This window comes from Rhinolophus sinicus, chromosome 3 (assembly GCF_057876585.1).
Source record: "Rhinolophus sinicus isolate RSI-liver-muscle chromosome 3, RSI-T2T, whole genome shotgun sequence".
NCBI classification, from domain to species: Eukaryota; Metazoa; Chordata; class Mammalia; order Chiroptera; family Rhinolophidae; genus Rhinolophus; species Rhinolophus sinicus.
Genome location: NC_142503.1, coordinates 92,427,937 through 92,455,533, shown reverse-complemented (window position 1 = coordinate 92,455,533; position 27,597 = coordinate 92,427,937). Strand labels below are relative to the sequence as shown.

Here is a 27,597-nt window from a genome sequence, read left to right as displayed (position 1 = left end):
ACAACCAACTCTACCACAAAACAGATTACAATCATGGTTATAGGACAGCACTGAAGAGGGTCAAGTGCTTCAGGAGTCCAGAGGAGAGATTCTGGGAGGAGAAAACATTTGAATGGGCCTTGAAGGGTGAGTAGGAGTTTGTCGGGCTGAAAAAAGGAGGGTTTGTGAGTGACCTCCCTCCAAAGTCTAGTGAAGATGGGATAGTCCTCACCCATGGAGCTGGAGGCAAAGAAATAGAAAACAAAGCCTACCCGTTTGTGTAGCTGCAATAAAGCTGGCAGTCCCAAGGCTCCCTTATACATCTGCCCTGAGTACTTTGAAACAAGAGCGCTGGCTGTGGAGGGAGTCAAAGTTAGGAGCAGGACCTGTCCATCGGACATACACTGAGTGAGCTGAGAAACCAGAACGCCAGGGCATGGGATTGGGCCTGGAGCCCGATGGGGGCAGACAGCCTGCGCAGAGCAGTCCTTCCAAACCACACTTCTGGCTGTGTAACCAGGCTTCTTGGACTTCCCAAGAGGCAGCCAAGACATGGCTCAGTGTTCCTGTGAGCCCAGGAAGACACTGAGGCTCAGGCAGAGGCAGTGACCAGTGGAAGGTCATCAGGAAGGCGGGCCAAGGCTGGGCCTAGGCAGAGGCACCTGTGGAGTTTATAAAGAGGGGAAAAGGCACAGGGACTTCATGTCACCTCCAGCTGGGGACCAGGTTGGGGAAGGGAGGGTCTCTGCAGAAAGGGATGGATGGATGGATGGAAGGCTGATAAAAACAGAGCAAAAGGAGGCCTCCAGCTGGTGCTGAAAACAGGTTTGATGAGCTGTAGATGTGGGCAGAGGAAATGAGATCCCCAGGGCAGGGTTGCGTAGGGAGTGGGACAGAGTATCCTTCTGCAAAGAGAGCCCCAGGACCTTAATTAAATCTGCAAATCCTGCTGAGGTGGGTGACTCCAGGAGGGAATGGAGTATGTGCCCGGAGGAGGTGAGGAAACCGAAACCGGAGGGATGGCTGGGACAGAGGAAGGAGGGAAGAGCCCCAGTCCCTTCCTGAGTCCCTCTCCCCTCACTAAGCCCCCTCCTCTTCCATTCTGAAAGCCGTCCCCCTCCAGAGCACCATCCTTTCAGGGAAACCCAAGGCCCCTCCCTCCTGGAGCTCCTCTCCCTCCCCAAGCCTTCTTCCCCTGGCTGAATCTACAGCCCCTCACTGCACACGAGAGGGTCGTTACCAGGTGAGGGAAGCCTTAGGTAGAGAGGGATGGCATTCTGCCATGTCCTTGGTGTGAGTCCCCATCTGTCAAGAACCTGTGCCTGTCTGGAAAGTACCCACTAGGTCTCCAGATTTTCAGTGAGGGCCCCTTACCCCTGCCCAAGGCCTCACCACAGGTGCTCCTTAGACTGGAGTCTCCCACAGCTGCTAGCTCTCCAGTCACCCTCCTCTCCCCTCCCACCTCTTAGTGGCAGCCTCGTGGGTTGACAGCACAGCCACTCAAACCCAACAATCCAGGTTTCCGGCCCAGGTTGGGCAAGGCACCATTACTCACCTGTAAAACAGAAACACCTGTCTTCCAGAGTTGTTCAGAGAGTCCTGTGGACTAAGGCACATACGGGGCTCCTTCACCCCAACCAGTCCCCAGAAAGTGCTCCACAAACACGAGGGACCCTTGCCCTGTTATTAAATTCAGTCATTAATATCCATTTCTAGAAACACTGTTCATTCGCATTTATTTACCAGGTTTTCATGCATTTGACAAATATTCCCACTAGTCACAGGAACACACATTCTTTGGCCCCATTAAAAAGCAATCCTTTCCTTAATATTGATGGATGGCCAGCTAATTCACTAGTGATTGATACTGCATTTGGAATCACCTTCCAGGGCAGCCTCTGCATGTAGACTGCAATCACCGTGGGGGTGGGGACAGAGCCCCCAGCCTGAGCAATGTGACTCCCACCCCAGCCACAGCATCCCCCCCGCCACCCTACCCAGGCCTCTTCTTGTGAGGACATGGTGGTGGGGAGGTGGACAGAGCCGGCTCTGCCCCTAGCTGGGCTTGGAGTTTTACTCCTCCCTTCTGCCTTCTGTCTCCTCATCTGTAAAATGGGAAGAGTGAGGCTGCACCCCCCCAGAGCTGCAGTGAAAATCAACTTAATGACCAAGGAAGGGATTATCTAGGAGACCTGGCAAGATGAACAGGCAGAATGAAACATTTTCCACTGTGGGGACCTCTTTGAAAATGCAGTGTCCCCTCACCCCACCCCAGACCCAGAGGGCAACCCACGAAGTCCCCAAAGCGGCAACCACTGTAGCATGTCCTTCCCATAGAGCAGCGTGGGGACGAGGAAGCCACACTGGCTGAGACAGCATGTCTTCCCTATGCCCCGCCCCCATCCAAGCCCTGGAGTTTTTGTCTGAGGCTTTGGTCAATGCCAGCCAGGCCTCCTGTACAGCCTTAGGTTGGCAGATGCCACCATTTCCACAGGGAGTGGATGGCTTGGTTACCAGCCTCCCCACTCTCTCAGCCTTTGCCTCCTGGGAGAGCAGAGAGAAGAGGCCCAGCTGATTCCTGACCAGGGACCATGCTGACCTGGTAGGGGTCTGGGGTGGAAAACGGCAGGAAGCCTAGAATGGCTAGACTCTCTGTACCCACCACTCTGGAACAAAATCACCACGATTTATTGAGCACCTACTATGTGCCATGCACTGCACAAAGAACTTTATATGCATCATCTACCTTAAGCCTTATAACAGCCTTGAAAGGCAGGTTACCATCCTGTTTCACAGGGGGTGGAGGGGCTAAGGCTAAGAGAAGTATATGGACTTGTCCAAGGTCACAGAGCAAGAAAGTGCGGGGCGGGGGTTGCCAGGACTCAAAACCAGGGCTGCCTGGCTCTCCTGCCGCACCTCCGAATCACTGTCCTTCATGGCCTCAGCTGAGAGGGGTGACCTCAAGGGCTATCAGGGGAGGCAGCCTGAGAAGTGCTGGTCACACTTGAGATCTCTTTGCCCTGTAACCAGATGGTGTCCCTGGGTCCTCAGCTTCTCCCAGCAAGAAACACTGGGGCATAGAGGGGTCTTTCCCAAGCCTCCAGGTCGGTTCAGTCGACCACCCCCAGCTCGCCAAGCACAGGTGCTGGAGTTAGTCCACATGCCTTCAACCCACCAGCTCTGGAATGAGCTCCAAGTCCCTTCTCCAGATCTTTTTTCTTTTTTTAAAGATTTTATTGGGGAAGGGGAACAGGACTTTATTAGGGAACAGTGTGTACTTCCAGGACTTTTCCAAGTCAAGTTGTTGTCCTTTCAATCTTAGTTGTGGAGGGCACAGCTCAGCTCCAGGTCTAGTTGCTGCTCTTAGTTGCAGGGGGCACAGCCCACCATCCCTTGTGGGCGTCGAGGAGTCGAACCAGCAACCTTGTGGTTGAGAGCCCACTGGCCCATGTGGGAATCGAACCAGCAGCCTTCGGCATTAGGAGCACGGAGCTCCAACCGCCTGAGCCAGCAGGCCAGCCCTCCTGCTCCAGATCTTAATGGCACCCATCTCGCAGCCTCACACGTTCCACAGACCCTCAGACGTGGACTTGGCCCCTGGCCTGAAGCCTCTCCCATCCAACAAGGGCTGTGGCCCAGCTTTGCTCTTGGGCCATCTCCTCTCCACCCCCACCAGGTGCAGGGCCCCATGCCAATGGTCCAGCCAACCTGTGTCTCCCTCCCAGGGGTCTATGAGTCGGGAGCTGAGCTGTGTTAAAGGGCCTGTGCTATTTGTCTCTGTGCTGGTGACAATGACAAGCTGGTCTCCTGAAGAGACGTTGAGATGGGAGCAGCTCCTCTGTGCCTACACTGCTCCGTGAAGCTACCACCCCTCCTTCCTGGGCACCAGGCCAGCCCAGCCCAACCATCCAAGGGCTCTGTACTGCCCAATGCACAAAGTCAGGGACCCTCCAGCCATACGCTAAACAGGGGCCGAGGTGGACACCAGGAGCCAGGGCGCAGAGCTTGGTGAATTGGGCTAGAGTTGTCAGCACAGTGCTGCCTGAGCACCCCCACGCACACCCTCTGCAGTAGGGCAGACGGTTGGAAGAGATTGGCCTTTCCCCCTGCCCGGCGGGATTCAATCTCCCTGTGGTGGGCTACACAGGTGCCTGAACCTGCAGAGGGTCAGACTGTAGCTGGGGGCCAGGGGACACCTGGTTAAGAAGTTGTGCTCCTCATCGAATCCCCCCCATGTTCAGTCAGTTCCCAAGGCCCAGCCATCCTCCCACCTAGACAGTGTTTGTCCACTTCTTCCCTTCCACCCTCAGGCCCACTCTCTAGCTCTGCCCTCACTATCTCCTGCGGGACCCCTGCAGTAGCCCGGTGCCAGCCTCCCTGCCTCCAGGTCCCTCTCCTCCAGCCACACAGCCACCAAAGCCATCTTTCCAAAATGAAGTCCAACCTTCAAACTCTTCGATGCCTCTCCATCACCAGTCACTCATTTATCAAAAATTTGGGGTGCCACATGTGGCCAGGCAAGGTGTCAGGTGCTGGGGACACAATGGCACTCCAGACAGACAAGGTCCTTGCCCTCAGGGAACTCTCAGGCCAGTGCAAAACACAAAGACATCAACAGACAATGAGTAGCAGATGAACCACCTGCCAGGATCCAGGAGGTGGAGGTTGCTATGGAAACATAAACATCAGCACCTAACCTGGTCAGGGGAGATCCATGCTGCTGTAAACATCCCGTGAGTCACGTCTTTGTGCTTAGCCACCATTATTCCCTCCAAGTAAACCTGGAAGTTAATTTATGAGTCAAAGGTTGTCCTTTATTATTTAAGGCTTTTGAAAAGAATTGCCAAATTGCTCTCTAAAGAGGCAGGGTCAATCCATAAATGTTTGTTGAAGGAGGGAAGGAAAGGATTGAGGAGAGAAGGAAGGAGAAAAGATAGGGGGTCCCTGAGAGGGAACAACGTACCATTTCATAGAAAGGCTGAGTGGGGAGGGCTGGACCTGCTCTGTGGACAGAGAGTGGATGGTGAGCAGATGACAGAAACAAGACAGGACCCTGTTCCTATTTGCCACCATGTTTTCTGTCCAGAACCATGACCAGCAGCCCAGAAAGGAGAAAGGGTGGTGACCCAGGACCCCAAGATTTATTTAGCAGAAGCCACTGGACACCTGCTGCATGTTGGGCACAGGGCAAGGGGCTGAGTGAGCAAAGACCAGCACCACCAGGCCGGGGCAGCGTGGACACAAGCTGGAGGGAGAAATGCCAGCGGAGCGGCCAGGCCCGGGCAGTGGCTATCAGAGTGGTGCAGTGCGAGGATGACAGCTGACCCAGGGTGTGGGAGCGAGGACAAGGAGGAGAAACTTCTGGACTTTGATCCCTAACCTGAGACCTGGGTCCAGGAGAGAGGGAGAGGGGAGTAGAGAAGTGAGGAGCTTCTATTCAAGGCCCAGAGTTCATCCACTCCCACACCCCTAAGCAGCAGAGGGAAACAATGGATCCAGCTTTGGGATCCCCAGCAAGCCACTTGGCAGCCTGGATCTTGCAGAGGGGATGCTCTGAGGACCTCCCAAGTCTATTGTGAGGATCAGATGTCCTTGAGGCCAGGAAAGGAGAAAAAGCCATGGATTCTCACTTCTCTCCTAAAATGTGTCCAGAGAGCCTGGATGTGGGGGCAGACCTGCGCTGCTGGGAGAGGCGGGGCAGGAGGAAAGGCACAGCCTCACCTAGTCCGTCTCCCCACATCTGGGAACAGCTCTGTCTTTAGTTTACAGGTTTGTCTGGCTGGTTGTTTGTGCAGTTGGTTGGCTGCCTGCTTTGCTACAAAGTGGACAGGCCTTGAGCTTCCCCAATACTGACAGCCTTGCTTGGTGGTGCTGGAAAGTGCACTTGTGACTGAGGTCTGGGGGACGGGCTATGGGGACAGGCGGGAAGGGAACTGAGAACAGCCCTCACCCTTCCTGCACCCCTGCAGGTACTCTGAGGAGGAGACCCGGCAGAAGGTCAGGACTTTCCGGCAGATGCTGATGGAGAAGGAGGGAATGCTCACCAGGGAGGACCGGCCTGGAGGCCACATGTGAGTGCTGCCGTGTGGGGGCAGGGAGGGGCGGGCGCAGGCCCAGGCAGCAGTTGGGTGCCGGAGGGGCAAGGAAGAGGAGGAGAGAGGCACGTGCCCTGTCCACTGGAAGTTGCAGCCCGGCCCAGGCACAAGGCAGGGGCTGCTGAGCACCGGGGCATCACCAAGGACCCGCCCCTGCCACCGCGGGTCCCACGTATGGCCCAGCAGTGGGGGAGGCAGCCCAGATCTCAGCTCAGGGAAGTCTGGGCTGCACATCAGGAAACCAGAAATGTTATGACCCCAGCACTGTCACTGGCTGACAGTGGGACCCCAAACTCATCCCTCTGCCCCACTCTTCCCAGCCGCACAATGGGCTCCAGAGTAAATGCGATTTGTGGAAAGTAAGAACCAACCCAGCAAACGCCATTGCTAGCATGGCCAAAGTCTTGTGAGGAAAAGAGAGGTCACCTCTGCTCCTGTCACAGGACAAGAGGAGCACCCAGGTGCACTTTGGATCAAACAGAGAAGTTATAGGGAGCTCGCGTTGTCTCGGATTAGAGAAAAGCTGGGAACCACTCACAACCATACAAAGCAGAGCAGGCTTCCATCGGAGGGCGGGGCAGCCTGTCCCAGCAAGTGTGCAGGCCTGTCTGGATGGCCCGACACCTGGCAGGCAGTGTGCACTGAGGGAGTGTCATTGAATCCACTCTGATCATCAACCTTCCCCTTGCTAAGCCTCGGTGTCCCCACCCACTTCTGGCTTTGTCCCCTGCTTCTCTGGCTGGAAGTAAAACTGAAGCTGAGTGAGAGGCTGGGGTGAAAACCACTATTGGTCATTTCCTCCCGAGTAGGACCTGTGTAGGCAGCGGGCATCTTGCTGAGGCCCTAAATCCTTGTCACCTTTACTCGCACAAAAATCAAATGACAGCAGCACTTTCTGAGAGACTTTTTTTCCATTGTCGTTGTCTTGAGAGCAAACAGCACTTTGAGAATAATGGACTGCAATGGGCAGCAGGTGGGAAAGCCCTTTCCGCAGACCAGAAGTGGAGGACTCCCCACCTTATCCCACTTAACCTCCCCTCTCTGGCTTGGATAGGAGCAAAAGCAGAGTCAGAGCAGCCCTAGGCATGTAGGAGGCTCATGGGTGACCTGGGCGAGCCAAGCTCAGCTGGCCTCTCTTTCCTCCCCTCTGGTGGGAAAGGTGACCCCACCGCCAAGTCCTTCTCTCCGGCCTCCGGGAACTCAGAGCACCCTTCAGCAACTCCTGTGCCTTCCCCCGCAGTGATGCCGGCCAGTTCCCTGCAAGCAAGGCTGGCCCTTCTCTTTCTTTCTCAAAAATCTTGACAACCAGATCCTCCCACCGCTGCCTGCACCACCCCCAAACCCAAACGTCCTGGCTTTCTGAACTGTGCCGCCGCCTCTGAACTCTACTTGCCACCTTCTCTCAGCTTTCCAGCTCAGGCCTGTCCTTCTTCCCTCCCCCGGCTCCTTCCTCCTAAACTAATTCCTGTCCTTCCTCAACTCTGCTTTCTCCTCTGGCTACCAGCCCACGTTTTTTCTCTCCTTTCTCCACCAAATTTCTGTAGCCTGTGTGGCATGCATTGTCTCCACTTCCTTAAACCATGGAGGTGAGGCTTCTGCCACGTGACTCCCGTGACCTGCTCGGGCTGTGACCACCTGAGTCCCACTTACCACGGCCCATGCTTTTCTGCAGGCCTAACTTCTCTGGCAGCTGCCACCATTGTGCTTTCCCTTCTGGAAACCTACTTTCCCCCTGGCTTCCAAGATGCAGTGCTCTGTGAGTCCCCTCTGGCCCTCTGACAGCCTCTGCCGTCTCCCTCACTCCTGCCCACTTCCCAGATGTTGGTTCCCCGCAAGGTTCTGTCATGTCCTCAGGTCTCTTCCTTCCCTCTTCTCTCTGGGGGATCTCATCCCTTCCACTAACAGGAGAGAACAGAACCCTGTTCTCTCCTGTTAGTGGATGATTCCCAAGTCTTTTCCAATAGTCTTGATCTTATCTTTCCTTGAATGAATGAATTATGTATTTAAGAACTGGGACACACTAGAAAATATGCCACGAAAAGGCTGCAGTGTCTCCTTCAAAAGAAATGTCCTTGAGGATCTGGGCTGCATGCCTAGCCCTGTGCTAGTGCAATGAAGGGGGAGGAGAGAAGGGGAAAACGGGCCTCCTGCTCTCTGGGTGGAAACACACACCTGAAACCTGAAACTTGAAACCGGGAATTACAGGCAACTCCTGACAATGTGGCCACTTGAACCCTTCAGCCCTGTGTGTGTTCAGTGGGGGATGTGAGGGGGACAGGCTAGGGTTGTCAGTCAGGAAAGGTTCCTTAGAAGAGGCAGTGTTTGAAAGGCTCGACGGTCAGGGAGGACCCCTGCTCTGGAGGCAGGGCAGAAGGAAGCCTTGGCATGATTCTGGGACATTAGCTCCGTGAAGACAAGATCTTTATCAGCTTTGCTTACTGCTCTATCCCTGGTGCCTAGAACAATGCAGCTTGACAATTTTCCCAGAAGCCTCAGTTTCCTCCTTTACACAGGAATGGGGTTCCACTGGAAGGCTTCTTATGGCTCAGGCAGCCAAAATGGGGTGAAAATTGCACTCCCAACAGTGACTGCCGCAAGCTAAGGAGGCTGATGGCACGCGAATTACTGAGAAGCAGGGAGGAGCTATTTGCGGTGCTGAACCCAAAGCCAGAGGCAGAGGTGATGGAGGAATGGCCACAGGTGGTCTCGTGCATGCCTTCCTGTTGGAGCTTCACTCCTAGCTCAGGGTGTGGGGGAGTGGAGGGAGAGTGAGGGCTCTGGTGTTAGACACCCCATCTGTCCAAACCTCTAAGTTCAGTGTGGATCCCAGGTCCACCGCACCATAGCTGTGTGACTTGAGCAGCTCCTTGGCTCCTCTGGGCCTCCACTTCTTTACTTATAAAACAGAGATATTAGTACCCACCTCATAAGATTGTTGAAGAAATTACATGGGACAATGAATGTAAGTGTGAGGAACAGTCGCTAGCACGCGGCAGACATGCATCTCTACTAGATGGTCAACCACCACCGTCTTAGTCAGCTCAAGTGACTGTAACAAAATGCCACACAGACTGGGGGGCTTATCAGCAACAGACATTTATTGCTCACAGTTCAGGAGGCTGGGAGTCTGAGATCATGGTCAGCTTCGGGTAAGGAATGTCTTCCGGATTGTAGACTGCTCCTTCCTTATATACACACATGACAGAAAGAAAGCGAGCTAGCTCTGATGTCTCTTCTCACAAGGGCACTCATCCCATTCACGAGGGCCCCACCTCATGACCTAATCACCCCCAAAGGCCCCACCTCCTAATACCATCACCTTGGGGTTAAAGTTTCAACATACGAATTTGGGGGGAACAATCTGTAACAACCAGGATCCCCAGGATCCCAGGAAGACCTGGCAATGGTGAGTACTAGATTGACCTTAACTTGTTCCCCTCTGCTGGCTGTCTCCACCCTCTCTGCCAACTGTGGGGTTCTCTCCGGAATCTCTGAAGCCCTCTGACCACCCAGCAGTCCCTGTGCTCGTGACTTCGGTTTCCTAACCCTGATGCTCCACCCTCACTCACAGAGTGGGCATTTGAGACATGGAGAAATTCAGTGACCACTTAGAGCGAGATGACAAAGAAGAGCCAGCCGAAGGGTCTCCACACTGGTGGGGAGGGGTCTGATTTTAACCTTCTACAGCCTGTTAGAGCCCGTAACACCTCTCACTCAGGAAAGGGTCTCAACAGGGGCCCAGTCCCTCCCAGAGCTTTTTGTCCCCGGGGATCATTCTTCTTCCTTAAGTTAGTTGACTGGTTTGAGTGACAGTCTCTTGTGACAGTCGTCCCTCCAGTCTCCTCTCTGTATTGGATACCAGGATGTCACGCTACTGCAGTAACGGGACGTGATCTCATAGACAGTAAGAGCCAGTGGAAGATTCTGAGAGGTGTGATGTGGTCAGGGAGGTGTTTGGGGACTTTCTCTTTTGGATGATGGATCAGAGGGATGACATTGCAGGAAGAAGAGTGGGGCAGCTAGCACTCTATTCTGGGGGAGAGAAGTGAGGTCCCAGAGACACAGAGCGGACACACTTTTGTCCTTGGAAATGATTAATGTGGGGAGTCCTGTTTTGTCCCAGAAACATTCTGTGGTTCACCATCATCCTTAGAACCAAGTCTAGGCTCCCTGACCTCCCCACGCGAGACCTAGCCTGGCTTCCCACTCTCAGTGTCACACAGCAGCCATGAGCTGCTGGCAGTTCCCAACTCTGCCCCACATGTTATCACTTCCATGACTTCGCTCATACTGAGCCCTCAGCCTGAAACACCCTAGCCCCTCTTGCATAGGTTCAAAACACCCCATCATCCAAGGCTGCCTCCAAACACTACTTTGCCCATATTCCTGGGATAAAAGTAACACCTTCTCCTTTTGGAATACGCACAATGTTTTCTTTACTTCTTCTAGCTGCTATCAGTTCTTTTTCCCTATTTCACTCTAATAAACAATGACAACTTGTAAAAATCATTGTTTTCATAGTTATGTAATATAATGACATGTTTGGGAGAGACGGTTTATAGAAAACAAAATTCATAAGCTGTTACTAACACAGTGAACAAATTCTTCTTTTTTTCCTTGCACCTAATTTTATCCGTGGTGTGATATCTCTGTGCCTCATTATTTTATCTGTAGGATGGAAATATTAATTGTGGTACCCACATCAGAGGCTTGTTCTGAGCATTAAATGATTAAGTGAGATAAATGTAAAGTGCTTAGAATAGTACCTGACATCTGCCTGTTAGAGCCCGTAACACCTCTCACTCAGGAAAGGGTCTCAAGGGGCAGAGTCACTCCCAGAGCTTTTATTATTTTGTGAATTACCGTCCTGATAATATGACAGTCATTATAATATGCACAGTGTCATATTTCTGCCCTGCACTGTGAGGAGCTAAAGGAGAGGCCCCAGGCCTGATGCATCCCTGTCCCTGCTGCCACTACCCCACCCTCCAGGGCCCTGGCAGACCTGACACGCTGGCTGAGTGAAAGAGCAGACAGGGCAGAGCCTTTGCCTGGGATCTGCCTCCTCCTCTGTCTGGATTCATTCATCTGTCAGTTAGCCATTATGCTCCTGGCTAATAGGAAACAGAACCAGTTAATTAGCGAAACTGCTGGCGTGAGGAAGAGCATGTGACGGGCGGTCTTTTCCCAGGTCAGAACCTTGCCCATGGCGGCCAGTCCAACACGTGTCCCGTGTTCAACCTTGACACGTTCTTGGCCCCTCTGCAGTGGACTCTTTGGGCCTGCTTTGGTCAGGTATGTAGGGCTCAGCTTGTTCTGTCACAGGGAGGAACACCTCCCCTGCAATTCCATGGATGTGGTGAGAAGTAAACTAGGTCACAAACATGAACTTAAAAGCAGGAAATGTTAAACAAATTTAGAACTCAGTATGTACACCCACAACCGTGTCTATAAAGTAGGGAGAGGACGGCTGAGCTAACATCTACATCAAGAAAGCCCAGCCAGCTAAGTCAAGGGCTGTCCTATCCGGATATGACTTCTCAAAGCCAACTGCATAGGTGAACAAACTTACATTCTTCACGCAAAGGTCCCAAAACCACAGGGGATGTTCCTTTCCTTCTCTGGGCCTCAGTTTTCTCATCTGTAAAATGGGGGTGCAATTTCTCTGAGTGGCTCTGCACGGGACTTGTGAACTGCAGAGAGCTATTTAAACGTTAGAGAACATTATGGCTAGTGATATTGTCATCCAGAAAAGGCAAGATAGGAGAACCCAGAGTTCTAGCCCTGGGAGATCTTGCAAAGCAGATATAGTGGTACCAGTCCCACAAAGCCAGAAACAGAGGCCTCAGCCTATACCCATTGATATCCCTGGAACTGCCAGGACAAGTCTTACCAGGAGGTTCGGCACAAGTCTGAGACCTTGTGCCTCTCCCGAGCCTGCTGCTCATACCCTATGCCTGTCTTTCAACGCTCTCAAGTAAACCTCCCAGAAGGGATGGAAGAGTAAAAGCGGCTGAATGGTAAGGCCTCAGGGAGAGAGGACGGAGTTGGGGGGGAGGAAGTTCTGTCCTTGGGACAATGGAAGGCATGTCCCTGGGGGTGTGGCCAGCAGAATGAAGAGGGCACAGTGAGGGAAAGGAGGCGCTCGGTGAGGGCCTGGACTCAGTGGCTAACTCAGCTCGGATGTCAGGAACAAGATAGGATCCCTGAAGAAGACAGTGCCCAAATTGAGCTGTTTTATTATTTTGTGAATTACCGTCCTGATTTTTGTGTCCCGATAAATGGAAGCCCCTCCTCTCAGTGCTAAAGACTACGTTTTATGTGTCAGGCATTTGTGTGCCTGAGGGCTGTGTGAGGTTGATGAGTCCTTGGAGGGTGGGGGCTGGTTAGGCCGAGGAGTTGGAGATTTCAGGGACAGAGACAGGAGGTGGGAGGCCACTCGGCTTTAGGAGGAGGCATGTGGGGAAGAGCAGGGAGGTTTGAATGAAGCGATATGGGGGTGTTTGATTCTGTGGGAGTGAGGGGAATGACATGAGCCTCTCCTCCATCCCCCCCCCAAAAAAAAACCCTGTCCTACCTGGGTGACTTCAACACTGCCAGGCGCAGGCTGGTGTTTGGGAATTGAATGGCATTCTTGAGATTCAAGATTAGCAGATTAGTGGGTGCTCTGCTAGAGATTGTCCCTGAAATATTTTTCCTTCAGTAGCTGTGGTCTGTCTTCCTTGCTCTCTTTCATGTGTCACAACACTTTTCTCCCTGGAAGAGAAGGTGTTGGTGTCAGACAGAGGATCCTCGTCTAACAATGGAAACTGTATGTGGGACAATAGGCGCTTCAAAGACAGAATCTCACTCCTCTCCTCAAAGCTAGAATATTCTTCCCTTCGTTGGATAGATAAGGACCTCGAGGCTCAGTGAGCTTGGTCATGCCTGGATTCAGACCTGTCTGTGTGAATCCAAGCTCACATCATGTTCTTAATGCTCTGCCATCCAAGACCGTTCTTTCGGCCTCCCTGGTTGGGGCAGGGAAAGAATGAGCCAGGCAAATGGCACCAGGAGCGAGGGTAGTTCTGCCAAAACCAGGGCTGACCCTCTGTCCGGGAGGGGCACTGTCTGAGGCAGCAAGGAAGGAAAAACAGAGGTGGGGGACACTACCCTGGAGCCATTATCCTGGAGCTGGGCCTTTAGAGGGTTGCTTCTGGGCTTGTTCAATAAAAAACAAAGTTGCACAGCAGTCGGTACCTCAGCAAATTCTCCCAACAGTCCTATAACACAGTTGTCACTCTCATCTTGAAGCAGAAGCTCAGAGACGGGGCACGACAGGCACCAGGTCACACAGTGACTCAGGGACTGTGTGTGATTCAGGCACATCTGCAGCTTCAAAGCGCATGGGCTTGCCTTAAGCCCAGCTGCCTTTTGGAAAAAAGCATTATTCTTAGATGTGCCTGCAGGGTGCAAACATCTGTGACAGAAGGCTGGGATAGGACAGGGGTTCCCGCTGAGTGTAGGGGAGAGCTCTGCAAGATGGATGGGGCGCATCTGAGGCGGGCAGAGTGCTGGGGCCCGAGCCTGCTGCCATCAGGCAGTGATTGATGACAGCCCAGCAGCAGAAGAGCAGGGAGGCCTCTGGAGGCTGCAGAAAGGAGGGCGAGGAGAGGCTATGAATATTTCAGAGAGGCGGCCAGGGCTGGAAGAAGGAGGGGTGTGAGGGAGGGAGGCATTTGAGCAAGGGGGGACGGCTCAGGGACTAAGACAGCTGGCTTAGGGAAAGACAGATATCAGTGAGGGGGGGTCTCAGTAAGGGAAAAGGAGGGTTAGGGAGGTGGAGTGAGCTTAAAGAGAGGAAGGGGGCTCAGAAATAGGGCAGTGAGGTTAAGGGGGACAGGGATCGATGAAAGGGGCTCAATGAGGGGAAAGGGGTTTGGGTGGGGGGGTGCAATGAATGGGACCGAGGGACAGAGACTCAGTGCCGGGAGGGGACTTAGTGAGGGGAGGGGCCTCACTCTGGAGGAGGGGGCTCACTGATGAGAGAGGGAGAACTTAAAAGGGGTATGGCTATGTGAGGGGGAAGGACTCCATGCGCTTCTCTTTCGCAAAATATGACACCATTGAGGTTGGGGGGGCGGGGATCTGTAAGGGAGGCTCCCCGTTGGGTTCCTAAAATCCCGGCCTGACCCTTTAGGGGTCGAGGCCGCAGACCCCGGAGCCGGCCGCACCCCCTCGTCCTTGGACCTTGCGGGGGGGGGGGGGGGGGGGGGCGGACCAGGCCTGGGACGCCCTGCACTGAGAAAGGGGCAGCGGGAAGGCCCCGCCCGCGGGAGCGGGTGCTGAGCGTCCCTGTCGCCGGCAGCGTGGCGGAGACCCCGCGGCTGCCCGAAGGCGCCGAGCCGGGCCTGGAGTACGCACCCTTTGACGAGGAAGACAGCCCGGTGGACTGCGACTGCCCGGCCGCCTGCTACCGCGGGCACCGGGGGTACAGGTAAGCGCCCCGCGTAGGGGGTGCAGCGGGCGCGGGGTGGTGCGGGCGGGGCCTGCCCTCCCCCTCACCGCCGCCCCGCCCCCCGTCCCTTCTCACTCAGGACCAAGCACTGGTCCAGCAGCTCCACGTCGCCCCCTCCCAAGAAGAAGAAGAAAAAGAAAGGCGGCCACCGGAGGAGCCGGTGAGAGCGCCGCCCGGCGGCGGGGTCGGGAGGGGCGTGGTGTGTTCCCCGCTGTGTCCAGCTCTCGGCCCGCAGGGACCCAACGCTGCATTTGTGAGCCCGTCCTCGCTGCGCCCCTCTACCCATGTTGAATTCCAGCCCCTCACTGTGCTGCCGCCCACCAAGTGCCCTCTCCCTAACTGACCCCTCCCGTCACTCAACTCCCTTCCTTTAACCAAGCCCCACCCCCAATGAGTTCCTCCCCTTCACCAAATTCCCGCCCCTCTTTGAGTCCCCCACATGCGCGCTCACCAGCCTCAGAACCAGACATTGACCGCGCCTTGACTCAGTCCACCTGTGGGGTACCCTCCGCCATCCCCCAGCGGTCCTGCACCCACTACAAGTGTGAGTGGCCGGGGGAGGAGGAGTGTGGCTCGGTCTCATCTGTGGTTCCCATCTCTAGATCCCCTTCCCCTGTCCTGAGTGACACCCTGGCAAATGTATTGGGCTCCAACTAACCCTGTCCATCTGTCTGTCCTTTCTCCCCTGGCCCTCAGCAAAAAGAGAAGACTAGACTCCGAGTGCAGGTCAGTGATGAAGGCGGGCAAGGACCAGGCCTGGCTGGGGGGGGGGGGGGGTGTCTATGTGTGGGTAACATTCCAGGGCCATCCCCCAGAGGCAGGAGGCCTGGCACCTGAGGGCCTGGACCCTGGACACCACCAGCTTTCCCCCCACAGAGGCCAGAAATCCCACCATTACAGCCTCTAATCGTTGGGTTTGAAACTGTTCTCTTACAATGCCAAGGGGGCTGGACAGGTGACCAAGGGACAATACAGGCAGCTCCATCAACTACCCTTAGGGACCTTTCGGACCCTCTGGGCTTTGGCTCGCTCTGTATAACAGGCAGCTGGTTTCATGGCCTGGGATCCCCTGTCCAGCTTCAATGTCCCAAGCATGCAGGCTTCCTCAGCCATTTCCAATTGCCCCTCCCCATCCTGGGCCCCAGTTCACTAGAACCCGTCTTCCACCCCTGTGTCTGCAGCTGTGGGAGCTCCTCACCCCTGCGAAAGAAGAAAAAGAGTGTGAAGAAGCACCGCAGAGACAGGTATCCCCCTCCCCTGGGGACTCCTCTCCCTTCCGTGGGGCGCAGGACCTGACTGGTGCCCCTGGGTCACCCAGACAGGCTCAAGAGAACCTTTTTATGGCCCTACAGGTCTGATTCTGGGTCCAGGAGGAAGAGACGGCACAGGTGAGCGGTGCCCTATGGAGGTGTGACAGGAGGATGTGGACAAAGGCTAGCACCCCACTGCAGAGACCAAGGCCCAAAGGAAGCCATAATGGGAGGGGGGTGGTGAGGGTCCTTCCCTGCTGAAGCCTCCCCCTCCAGGGACTCCTTCTCAGAACCAGGCAGGGGACTGAGGCTGGGGGAAGGAGGATGAAGGCCAGTTGTTTGCAATTCTTGCCTGCCCCATGAGTCAGCCTTGACTTGGAGGCCCCAAGAATTTCCAGCCAACATAGCAGGTCCAATGTCCAAGCGGTGTGTCGGTAGAGGTGTCAAGAAGGCAGAAGCATTAGAACCCTGAATTTGTAGGGAAAGGGCATGCCAGGCAGAAGGAAGCCTCAGTGAGTAAGAGATGGGGTGGATGGACTATGCCTAGAGATGGAGTGTCTGAGGGGCAGGTGTCAACCCCCAGCTGACTGCCAGGCTATGGAGCTGGCTCCACCCCAGCGGGGCTCTGAGCAGGGGGAGCCAGCATGGGACTCTGAGCAGGACAGTGACTTGTTCAGGATGGACTGGGGGAGAGGAGAGGAAGAAGTGAAAGGCAGGAACCCAGGCAGAGAACCAGGTGGAGGAAGTAGAACGCTTAGCATGGAGGAAAAGAAGATATGGGGCAGTCACATCCCCATGGTTGGCATGGAGCCAGAGCCCCTCTCAACAGCCCTGAGGGTGGGCAGAGCCCCAGCTGCATTCTTGCAGTGGGAATTTGCCCAAGGCTACTTACCAGGTCAGGAAGGAGCCTAAATTTATAAACACCTAATCCTGGCCCTCCAATTTCCCCTTTCCCCTACCCCTTCTCATGGGCCAGTGTGGGCCCCTGCTGCACCCATTGCTCACCATCAGCTTGCACAGCTTGCACTCGGGCCAGTTCCCATCAGTCCTGGTCACCTAGAGATGACCTAGGCTAGACCAGCTCCAGATGGGGAGAATGACGCCCAAAGCAGACAACATGGGTTCGAGAACCCAAACCTTTGCTCCCCTGTCCTGGACCTGCCCCCCGCCACCCGCTCTGCTCCTGTGAGAAACATGTTCCGGTGTTTCTTAGCATCCATCTCCTCGTTTTTGGTAAGAAGGAGGCATCTGTTCAGGACTGCAAGGATTGAGGCGGAATTTGGTGGCCTCAGGGAGGGTGGGGCTGAGAGACCTTCGGGAATGGGGTGAGACCTTAGAGGGGTAATCAGAAGCTTTTCAATCCTTTTGTCAAAGGCAGGAACAGGGCTGTGGGGCCCACCCCAGAGAGCTGGGTAACATGGGATGGAGGTCCAGAGGAGTAACCCAAAAGTAGGGAGATCATGCCCCAGGGAAAGCATTTCTTTCCTAAACCCCTGGTGAGCTGGCCCAGGGCTGGGCCATAGTCTAGAGGACAAAGAGGCAGGAGGAGTGGCTCTGCCTAGGAGGGCCCCATCTGAGGGGACCTGGGGCACAGGGAACGCAAAGTATGGAGGGGCCACTCCCCACCCCGAAACTCATCAGAGGGGCGTTTTTTGAGATTGATGCCAGAAGATAAGGGCAAGTCACCCTTCTTCTGGGGCTGGGGCCACATCACCTTTGGCACTCCCAGAGGGCGCAGCAGTTGGGGCCCAGGCAGGAGATGGTCATGCACCAGGACTTACAGGAGAAGGAATGAATGAGAGTGAAAGGGACCAAAGCAGTGGGTGGCATGGGCAAGTCCACACCTGCTAGGGACGCTGAGGTGAAGAGAGGAACAAATCTCAGATCCATACCTGGGCACAGCGGGGCTCATGAGGCCCGCCCTCCCCTCCCTGGCTCAGGCTGTGCTGTCACTGTGGTCTCTGTTCTCTGTAGATCACGAAGCTCCAAGAGCAAAAGAAAAGAGAAGAACAAAGAGAGGAAGAGGTGAGCACTCTTCCCCATTCACCAGCCCCTCAGTCCCCACCCCTCCCCCACACAGCGAACCTGGCCTTCTAGAATCACAGAATCAGGCCCTTGGAGATAGCTCATTTTGTACCCAGATGGAAAAATTTAGAACCAGAGAGTAAGCCAAGAGCCCCTGTGAATCAGTGGCAGAGCTGGAACTGGAACCCAAGCCTCTTGCCTCCCAGTGGCGGGGTCTTTTCAGGTCAGTCTTGTCACCCCACCTCCCCCAGCTCTCCCATCACAAGAGCACCAGCTTAGGGGTGAGCGAGATCTTGCGGCACTGGAGATGTCTAGAGAAAAGAGCGCCTTTTCCTGATTCCCACAAATGACCCACAGGGATTGGCTGGGCTTTAGGCCAGAATGGACATCGTTCAGCGTTTGTGTTATTTTTGTAGGAGACTGGGGGGGGAAGGGGGTGGTCAGCAGTGGCTTCCATCAGGCCTTCACGGGGATCCCCCATGGGGAGGTCAAACAGAACTTTGGCACAGGCTAATTTCTCTCCCAGGCCACATGCCACCGAGTCCCCAGGCCGGAGGTCCCATCACCACAGCAGCGGCAGCTCCCACAGCCCCTCGCTCTCCTCACAGGACAGTGATTCCAGATCACCCAGCAGGTAGCTTGTGGGCCACTGGGAGGGCTCCACCTGTGGTTGTGCTTGGGGGAGGGGACTTGCAGATTAAATGCCCCCAAGGGCTGTGGAGCCCCCGCTGATAGATAGAGCGGCAGTTAATCAGTGGGTAGTTTACCAGGGCAGTGCTGATGCCAGCCTGGAACTGGGCGAGGCAGAGCTGTGGCCCCTACCCAAAGGCGGCCTCGACCTTGAATGGAAATGCCGCCTGTGGCCTGTGTGAGGGCTGCGGCCTTCTCTCTAAATGGAAGAGTTCCTGGCCCAGTGACTGGGCAGGTGGGGAGCTGCCTTTCCCGCGGGGCAGAGGCCTCTTACAGAGGGGGCATCCCACGCTGTCTCCCCTCATGTCCCCTGCCCCCAGGCTGAGCCCCAAGCACAGAGACGACCGGCGGAAGACGGGCAGCCAGCGGTCCAGCGGGAGCCGGTCGCCTTCCCCGTCAGGCGGCAGCGGATGGGGATCGCCCCAGCAGAACGGCGGCAGCAGGCAGCGGAGCGGAGCTCACGGGGGCCGCCCAGGTTCGGCGCACAGCCCGCCCGATGTACGTACGCCTTGCTTTGCAGACGGTTCCCGTGCCCGCGGGCTGCGCCGAGCTGGGGCCGGGAGGGTCGCTGCCGGGCCATGGGGCAGTGAGTGTGTAACGGGGCGGGGTCGCTGCACACCTCCCTCGGGCCGCTTCCCCCCTCCCATGCGCCCTCCCAGCACGGGAGCGGCCAGGAGTGCTTGGTTGTTGCGCCCCCCTGGTCTTAGTGTCAGGGTGAGCCCCCCCCCACCCCTGCAGGCTTGGGCCACCCTTGAGCTTGGCAAATTGAAGGCTAGAGAGGGTTGACCACAGTGGCACTCAGCCATTTGGATAAAGAGCTACAAATGAACCAAGATCTCTTGCTTCCCTTTCCCAGGCATATTGGGGTGGGAGGGGGCATGGCCATTGGAACAGGACTCAAGAGATAGGATCTCCCCTGGGCATCACTTGAGTGGGAGCACCCCTCTCCCCACCAAGCCCTTTCCTCCTCTCAGAGCACCCTCTCTCCCTCAACCCCCTTACTAGCCCCCACCCCTCTCTCAGATCCCTCCCCCTATCTGTGGTGGCAGTCCCCTTGCCACCACAGAGCAGTATTTCTCAAGTCCCTGCTCCAGGGAGAGTCTGTGTTTGCCCCAGCACTGCCCTTGCTTGAACAGGTGTCTCAACCTTGCGGTTCCACTTCCCAGGGCCCATTCCTTTCTAAGGCACCCCCCAGTGTACCCATTGCTTCCTCAGAGACCACACCAACATCACCCCAAAAACTGTCCCCATCCATCTTCCAGGCGGGGCACAGATGCCTTGAGACGCACAGGCAGGTATGGTGATGGTAGGAGCTGGCAGCTGAATGATCTGGGCCAGGGTGGGGGTTCTCCCAGGCCCCAAGGGAGGCCCACACCCCCTTTTGTCTTTTGATTTTAGAGTACAGGGTAGCGGTGCCCTCAGGGAGAAGGGGCTGTAGCACTGGCAGGGGGCACTGGGTAGACACAGGGGACTTGGGGTGGGTAGCCTGCAGGTTGCCCCCCAGACCTGCAGGCTGCCCCAGAAGCTTCAGCAGGGAGGCGGGAGCTGCTCCTCTCCAGACCTCAGGTCTCAGCAGCAAACATGTACGTGTTGGTCAATTTCATTTTGATTTTTTTGGCTGTTTTCCTTTCACTCCCTTTCTTTTCTCAAACACCCTTAGTCCCACAGCCTCAGTGAGGAAAGCCAAGTGCACCTGACAAAAGGCTCTTGGTCTCAAGGTTAACTTTTGTTTAAGGACATTACCTGACTGCCCCCACCTGCCAGGCTCCTGAGCTCAGAGGGACCTGGATCTGTCTTGGGTGTGGGAGAGGGCATGCAGAGATAGCTGAGGGCAGTGAGGACAGGGACAGGCCCCAGACCTGATGCCCAGCCTGGGCCCCCCCACCACTCCCATGGGCACAGAGTCCTAACAACACAGTGCCCCAAGCCTGCTCATGAGAGCTTCGTGTCCTCATGCCCACCCCCCATCCTCAGAGCGACAGAAAGTTTCTCTCCCCAGATTCTCTCAAGCCAGGATGGAAAGGACGTCTCTTCCCACTTTTGGTCCCCACCCCAGCCTTGGAGGCCTGAGCCATAGCCCCCACAAGGGCCCTGGGCAAGCAAAATGGCCACAGCCGCTAGGTAGAGCCCAGGAGCAAGTAGTCAGGGAAGGTGGCCTAGCCTCAGGGAGAGGGGGGAAAGGAAGCCTCAGCAGCACCCCAATCTTACCTCCCTCCTAAAACTCGACTCCATTTTGACATTGCCCTGGGAGTTTTCTAGGAAACAGCACTTGGTGACTCCTTTCACAAAACATGGTCCCCAAATCCTCTCCCTACCTTCTGGGCCCTGGGGATCAGGGCCTTCAGAATGTCCCCTGCCTCTCACCTGCACACTGACCCCCTCCTTGCCCACAAAGCCTTTGCTAGGAGTGAAATGAGCCTAGTTTTCTCTGGTCTCCAGGGAGGTGAGATGGGGCGGGTCACAGACTTTGCTAGTAACCAAAAAGTGCTTTTTGGGAAAAGCCTGGGGGTGGTATTTTTGGACACTACCTTAAAAAAAAAAAAAAAAGAGAGAGAGACAAACGGAAAAAGAAAAGCTCACCATTTTTAACCCCGTCTATGTTTTTTTTTTGTTTTTTTTTTTAGCCTCCCATTTGAAACGTGGTAATATTGTGATTCCATTTCTCCTTTAGTGGCAAGGGAAGAGGGTGGGGAAGTTTATGTAACTTTTCCTATTACTTTATTTTTGTTTGTATTTTCTTTTCCTTTTTCTTTTCTTCTTGTTTTTTTTTATTTTTTCCTTTTGTAATGTACAGAAATGCAAAATGCAAACTATCTCTCTGGGGTTTTTTCTATCTTCTTTGTTGTTCTAGAATTTTGCTTTTGTGTGTGTTACTATGGGAGCCTCTGCTCCTAATGCAGAGATGGTTTTTGAATCTCAAGTGAACATTAATCATATACATATCTCTATATACTTATTTTTCCTTTGTAATCAGAATTTAAAAGGGAAGATAACTCTTAAAAAATTATTCCCACGCCAACAGCTCCAGCCTCATCCGCAGCAGCAGCCGGTCCTCAAACCAGGGCACTGGCACGTGATAGAACTGCCTCAGCTTTCAAATTAACACAAGCGATGCAGACTGTGCTTCTGTGTGCCTGTATATAAGGAACCCCGGAGAGAAGCTGGGAGGCCCAGGGAGGGAAAGACCTAGCCCAGTCACCCGAGGAACTTCCCAGGCCGTTGAGCTTCACTCCCATCGAATTTGAGATGGCTGGGCCAGATAGGGTCAGGCTGCTTAGCACCTTCCTCCTTAGGAGGCCCCGGAGGAGGGAACCGGAGAGAGAAGGGAGCGATTCCAAGTCACACAGGGTGGGATGGAAGAGTCAGATGCTGAGCCAAGGCCCAGCATGTTGGCCACATGGGGTGTGTAGGGTCTGCGGCCTGCACAGTAGGGCTCTGCCTGTCCCCAGCATTGGAAGTGTTGAGGGAAGCCTTACCGCTGCTGAAAGTGCCAGAGACGGTTGTGAGCAAGGCGCGCAGGCTCTCTGGCTCAAATAGGCAGCCTAGGGTGACCTGAGGAAGAGGGGCCCATGGCACTCCCTGACCTGCCTCACCCCAGGCCTCCCTTCTCACCCCCAGGAAAGAGCAGTGACCATGGCTGGAGCAGGGCAGTCAGAAGAGGGACATCTTGGCATTTCTTCCAGGATGAAGCCAGAGGAGGCAGGAGGGATGAATTTTGTTAAATTATGCTGAAGACAGGGGGAAAGGGAGTGGGGTTGACTTGAGGCAGGATGGATCCTCCAAATTGAATCTGTGGTTGCCTTCCCTTTTAAATGCACAGTTCTCCTTTCACCCCACCTGTCCACTCTGGCCTGGTTTAAACAGCTTCTCTTTCTTCTTTCTGGCTGAGTCCACCTTTCTCTGTTTCCTTCTGCCTTTGTTTCTGTCTTTCTCTTTCTCTCTCTCTCTCCATCTACTTCTCTCTCTCTTTCCCTGTGTCTCTCGGTCTCTCTCAATTTCTCTCCATCTCTCCCCTTGAAATGGGCTCTCTCCCCATGCTACCAGCCCCTCCTTTGCCCACCCTGTGGTTCTGCTTCCATCATCCGCTTCCTGCATGCCCTCTGGAAGTTTTCTGTTGTTTGAAGAGTTAAGAAAAGCTTGGCTATTGGAGCCTGTGGGGGGTGGGGGGGGGGAGCAAACAGAAGTGGCTGGACAGGAGCCCCCTCCCCTCCCTGGGAATAGACCAAAAGCCACACTTGGCTGCCCACGTGCTGACTCAGAGGGGGGAGCACAGCTTAGAGTCACTGTCTTTCCCCATTCTGCATTCCCAATGCGGAGACCTTCTTTTCTTTTTTATTATTGCATTCCTCTCCCTGACCACTGAGAAGGTAGGTATCCCGGCTCAGCTGTGCGCTCGCTCGCTCCCATCTCCAGATAAGCCCCACCACTCTGCTTGGTTTGAATGTGGTTTTCTTTCTCTCTCTTTCTCTCAGTCTCACTCTGGTTGGTTTTCTTCCCTTTCCTTTTCTTTCTTTATTTTAGTGACTACTCATTTGTAACTTGCATTTTCTCCAAATGAGCTACAAAGCTGTGTTTCCTGGTTTGTCATTTGGTTTTCTTGACTTTCCCCAACAACTTTTCTGGTTCATTCTTCCCTCCTTTCCACATTCCCTACTCCTTCTTCTTCCTCTCCACCCCACCCCCATCCCCTAACCTCCCTTCTCTTTCTCATTTTGTTGTCCGAATGCATTTCTGTGTGGTATAGCATTCCAAGTTTGTGTTCCCTTCCTGAACTCTATGCTGCGGTTGAGCCAATTTGATTTCTGTTGTCTGAAGTAGCTGCTGAGCCTCTTGCCTCTCACTCCTCACCCCTGCTAGCCCCTGGAGCCCACTTGGGCAATAAGCAGTGGTGGTGGAGCCTGTGCTGGGCCTTTTGGCCTCCAGATCCTGGAGGAAGTTCTGGCTGAGGTCAGACCTGGGGAAAGAGCCCTGTCCCACCTGTCCCTGTCCCCACCCTCTGGGGCCTGCATGGCTCCTTCAGGCCCTGTCCTGGCAGCAGGTGGACCTATAGGGTGGGAGCTGCAGGACTTTGGGGGAGCAGCTGACACCCAGGCTGAACCTCACAGCTCCATCCTTGGGACATGATGGTAGCTGAACTTTGGGTGGGGGGCGAGCTGGCCAGGAGCAGGTACTGGACTTAGAGGGCCTAATTAGCAAAGTCTCTGGGGGGGCTTCTTGGGGGATGGAGGGAACTCTCAGCTACCCAATCCAGACAGGGGCTCCCTCCTTCCCCCAGCATCCTTTCGTCTTCCAAATTTGAGCTGAATGTGCAGAATGACTTAGAAGGGATACTCAGTAGGGGACACAATACCCCGGGGTATGAGGACAGAACCAGTCTAGGTCCTGGGATTTGTGACTCCCAGCCCGGTGCTCATCCAGCCACACTGAGGGCATATGTCAGAGGCAGGTCCTCCCAGCTCCCTATTCCTGCCCTTTCAACTATTTCCTGCCCCACCTGGGAGCAGCTACAGAAGTTTGACATCCCAACCCTTGTGAGGCCTCACTGGGCCTCCATCCTCAGCTTTGAAAAGAGAAGGCCTCGTCTCCCCCATGTTGATCCCAGGGGTAGGCCTGAGAGCTCAGCCACTCAGAACATTCCTCAGCCCTGGGTGATGCTAGGAGTGCAGACAGGGAAATTGTTCATGGAGGGAGAAAGTACTGCTGGTCTCTAATGGAGGAGACTGTCCCAGCCTGATGGGGGGAGTGCAGGCCTCACCCTCAAGGAGTGCCTGATATGACCAGCAACCCAGAAACAGGATGCTCAGATACTGAGTCAGAGCAGGTACTTGTTTGTCCCAGACATTCACCTATTCTTGTCTTTAAGAATACCGGGATCAGGCAAGGACACTTCCTTGCTACTCTCTTCCCATTGTCTTTTCCCCTGGAAAATTTCTTCCACAAACAAAAGAAAAGCTGTCAGATAGGAAGTCAATGATCAATCAATATCATCGTACTTTCTTCTCTCCAAATTAACTAAGTCAAAGGGTTGTTTGCATAGCACATAAATGTAACCTGAGATAAAGTTTCATTAAAACAAGAAGTTTAAAAGAAAGAAAAGATGTTGGGGAGCAGGTGGTATCAAGGAACAGAGGGGCTCCTGGGAACAGGGATCAGAAGCAGGTGAAGTCTCATTCATTCATTCATTCATTCAGACACACACTAAGCAAGTATTTGCTGAGCACTTCTCTGCCAGGCCCTGTGTGGGTGTCCATGCCAGGGGAGAGGCAGGCAGAGCTGGATTTGCAGCCCCCACCTGCCAGGCTAGAAGACAAAGATCACGCAGAATGATGACAGGGGCCACGCTGAACTGTAGATGGGAAGTTCAGCTTGTTACTGTAGCCCTTAGCACGTCCTGGCGCTGTCTATATTGAAGGAACCAACAAGGGTCTGTGGGATCATAGAGAAGTGCATCTGACTCAGGATGAGGCTCAGGAAAGGCTTCCTGGAGGTGGTGACCTTGGGCTGACTGTAGAGGTAAGACAAGGTATTAGCTAGGCTGTGAGTCAGAGACGGGAAGGGGAAGAAGAGAGGAGTTCCAGGCAAGAGGGACAGGAGATACACAGAGCAGGCTTCCAGAGGAGATGTTTGGTGGTCCTTGGCTGCCACAGGCCTGTCCAGCCATGAGGTTCCATGGTGTCTGGGCTTTGATCATTCCCGCCAAGGTGTGAATAAGGCTCACCCTCCGGCCAGGACCATGGCGACCCTTTCAGAGGGCTTTTGGAGGGATGGGAGGATAAGAGTGAGATTGGCCCCAGGAATCTTCCTGCAGCACCTTCCTCCCATCCTCTGCCATCCTAGCACTTGGGGGACATGCCATGGGGCCCCAGGCCTACCTGCACTGCCTGACCCTGTTTGTTTGTGAGTGAACAGTCAGTCAGTTGTACTGTGTAAAGAACCTCTCAACCCCTAAGAGGCCCACTCTCTTCAGCAAAGAACCCAGTTATGTCCATTTTACCAACAGGAAAACTGAGGCCCCAGAGTGAGGTCACTTCCTTAAGATCTCACAGCAAACTTGCATCAGGGCTGAATCCAGCGTGTTCACTCTGCCACATTAGTCCAATTACTAGTATCATCCTGGGCTATGGCAGCCTGTGGGCTTGGAGGAGGTGAGAGGAAAATGGGGAAGAGATTGGACTTCAAGACATGCCTGGCAGGAAGGGTCCAGATCAGCACAGGCGCTTGCACCTCACAGGTTGGGGACAGCAACCTCGTGGGGGTGGGGGTCCACCCAACCCAGACCCTTTTTGTACCTAACACTCCCACCCCCTCCCAGCCCAACAGTGGGAAGGAACATTGTGGCCCTGAGTCTTCTTTCCCCACTGCTGGCCTCTTCCCAGGAGTCAGTAGTGGCTCAGACCCAGAATCTGGGTTGGAGAATTCACATCCAGGTCCTAATTCCCTAGTATTATGCCTCCTTGCCTTGTTGCCCCCCACCCCCCCGCCCCAATCCCCAAAGTAGCAAGCAAAGGCAGGGTCCAGTGTTTCCTTGGGTGTGGGATACTATGCATTGGCTGTCAGGGCCCCCACTCCCCGACCTAGTATGTGTTCATTTTACACCCTGACAACCCAGGGGATAGGAAAGAAACAGGAAATCTGAAGAACCTGGAGACTTTCTCATTTGCCTTCTCCGGAAGGAAAAGGATGCTGGATGACAGAACCTAGTGTTGGGGGCTTGGGAGCTGTACCGGCTGGGGTGGAGGGTGTATGTGTTGGAGAGCCAATGTCTCCTGGTAATGCCTATTGAGAATGGAACTGCCATCGCAGAGAGGCCATGGCTGAACAACCCAGACTCCATCTCTCCTAGGCTAGGTTCAGGGTACTCAGAGGGGTACCTTGGTACCCAGTAATATCTACTCTGCCCACCTATGCCTGCCTTTGCCCCAAAAAGAGGCCCCAGACTCCCCCAGGAGGAGGTCTTCGGGGCCCATATGGCTCTGGTCAACTGTTCTCACCTGCTATGGCTGGTGTTCATTGGCTGCTTCAGCCACCAGCCACGAGCTGGTTGTGCCTTTCCACTAATGGGTCTGACTTCTTGGCTCTACCTCCATGCCCAGGCTGGATCCAGGCTTGCACAGAGAGGCCTTGGCACCACCCTGCCCCCTGCAGAAGCAACCACTTGCCTTCTAGTCCCTGGCAGCAAGATACCCTGAGGGTGGCAGCTGGTTTTGTTCTCTCATCCCACGAACCTGCCTGAAGAACTTGGCCAGGACCCTGCCCCTGTCCTAGGACTGACTCCCTGGTTTGGCCCTGGCCCTTATAGGGCACGTCTTCCTTCCTCAGCAAACCGCATTGAGACCCTACTAAGTGCCAAGTTCTGTAATAAGAACTGAAGTTGCAGGGGAATTCCGCACCAGTCCTGCCCTGGAGGTGCTCAAAGCCAAGCTGGTGCTGGTGACTGGGGTTGAGTGGGGGTGAAGGACAGACTTATAAGCAGACAAGGGCAATCAACTGCTATCAGATGGAAGGAAGCCCAGGGACAGGAGGGCTAGCTCTGGACAGGGAGGAGGATGGAGAGGGTGGTCAGGGGTGTACAGAGAATCCTGGAATATTTGCTCTGGAAGGAACATCAGGAAGCAAAGCCCAACCCTCTCATTTAGTGGATGGGGAAACTGAGGCCCAGAATGGGGAAGTGACTTGGCCAGGGTCACTCAGTGAGGCAGTGACAGGCTCTCAGGCCCTGGTTCCCAGCCAGGGCTCTTTTGAAGGTACCAGGTGCCCTTTCAGGTTTTCTGTATCCAGATCCTTGTGTCCTAACTCCACTTTTGGAAAAACATTTGACATCTCTATCCAGTGGTCACCCAGGAGGTGCCCGCTCAGGCCGGAGGAGCCAGGCGCTGCCAGTCCTTCCTCCAGAGGCAGTGTGGCCTCCTCTTGGCCTAGAATGGGGTGGTTGAGTTTTTCTCTCTCTCTCTCTATCTCTCTTGCATTTTTGTGAATCTAATGATGAACTTACGCTACCACACTTTTCCCTTCTCTTACACATCTTACCTACTAAAGGAGGAAGTGCCACTTTATTGGTAAG

The 27,597-nt window shown here is 54.6% G+C and overlaps 1 protein-coding gene across 3 annotated transcripts in view; it reads left to right on the top strand.

Moving 5' to 3' along the window:
• Positions 1–27,597, top strand: part of SRRM3 (serine/arginine repetitive matrix 3) — a 54,597-nt gene that overhangs the window by 21,175 nt on the left and 5,825 nt on the right. For 2 of the 3 annotated variants that reach the window (XM_088796781.1, XM_088796782.1), the window contains exons 3-12: positions 5,949–6,050; positions 14,422–14,550; positions 14,651–14,731; positions 15,268–15,297; positions 15,753–15,815; positions 15,924–15,959; positions 17,796–17,846; positions 18,373–18,480; positions 18,857–19,034; positions 19,799–19,831. In XM_088796781.1, the coding sequence (XP_088652907.1) occupies positions 5,949–6,050; positions 14,422–14,550; positions 14,651–14,731; positions 15,268–15,297; positions 15,753–15,815; positions 15,924–15,959; positions 17,796–17,846; positions 18,373–18,480; positions 18,857–19,034; positions 19,799–19,831 (811 nt within the window). The remainder of the gene's footprint in view (positions 1–5,948; positions 6,051–14,421; positions 14,551–14,650; positions 14,732–15,267; positions 15,298–15,752; positions 15,816–15,923; positions 15,960–17,795; positions 17,847–18,372; positions 18,481–18,856; positions 19,035–19,798; positions 19,832–27,597) is intronic. The other variant, XM_088796780.1, reaches the window with a different exon arrangement.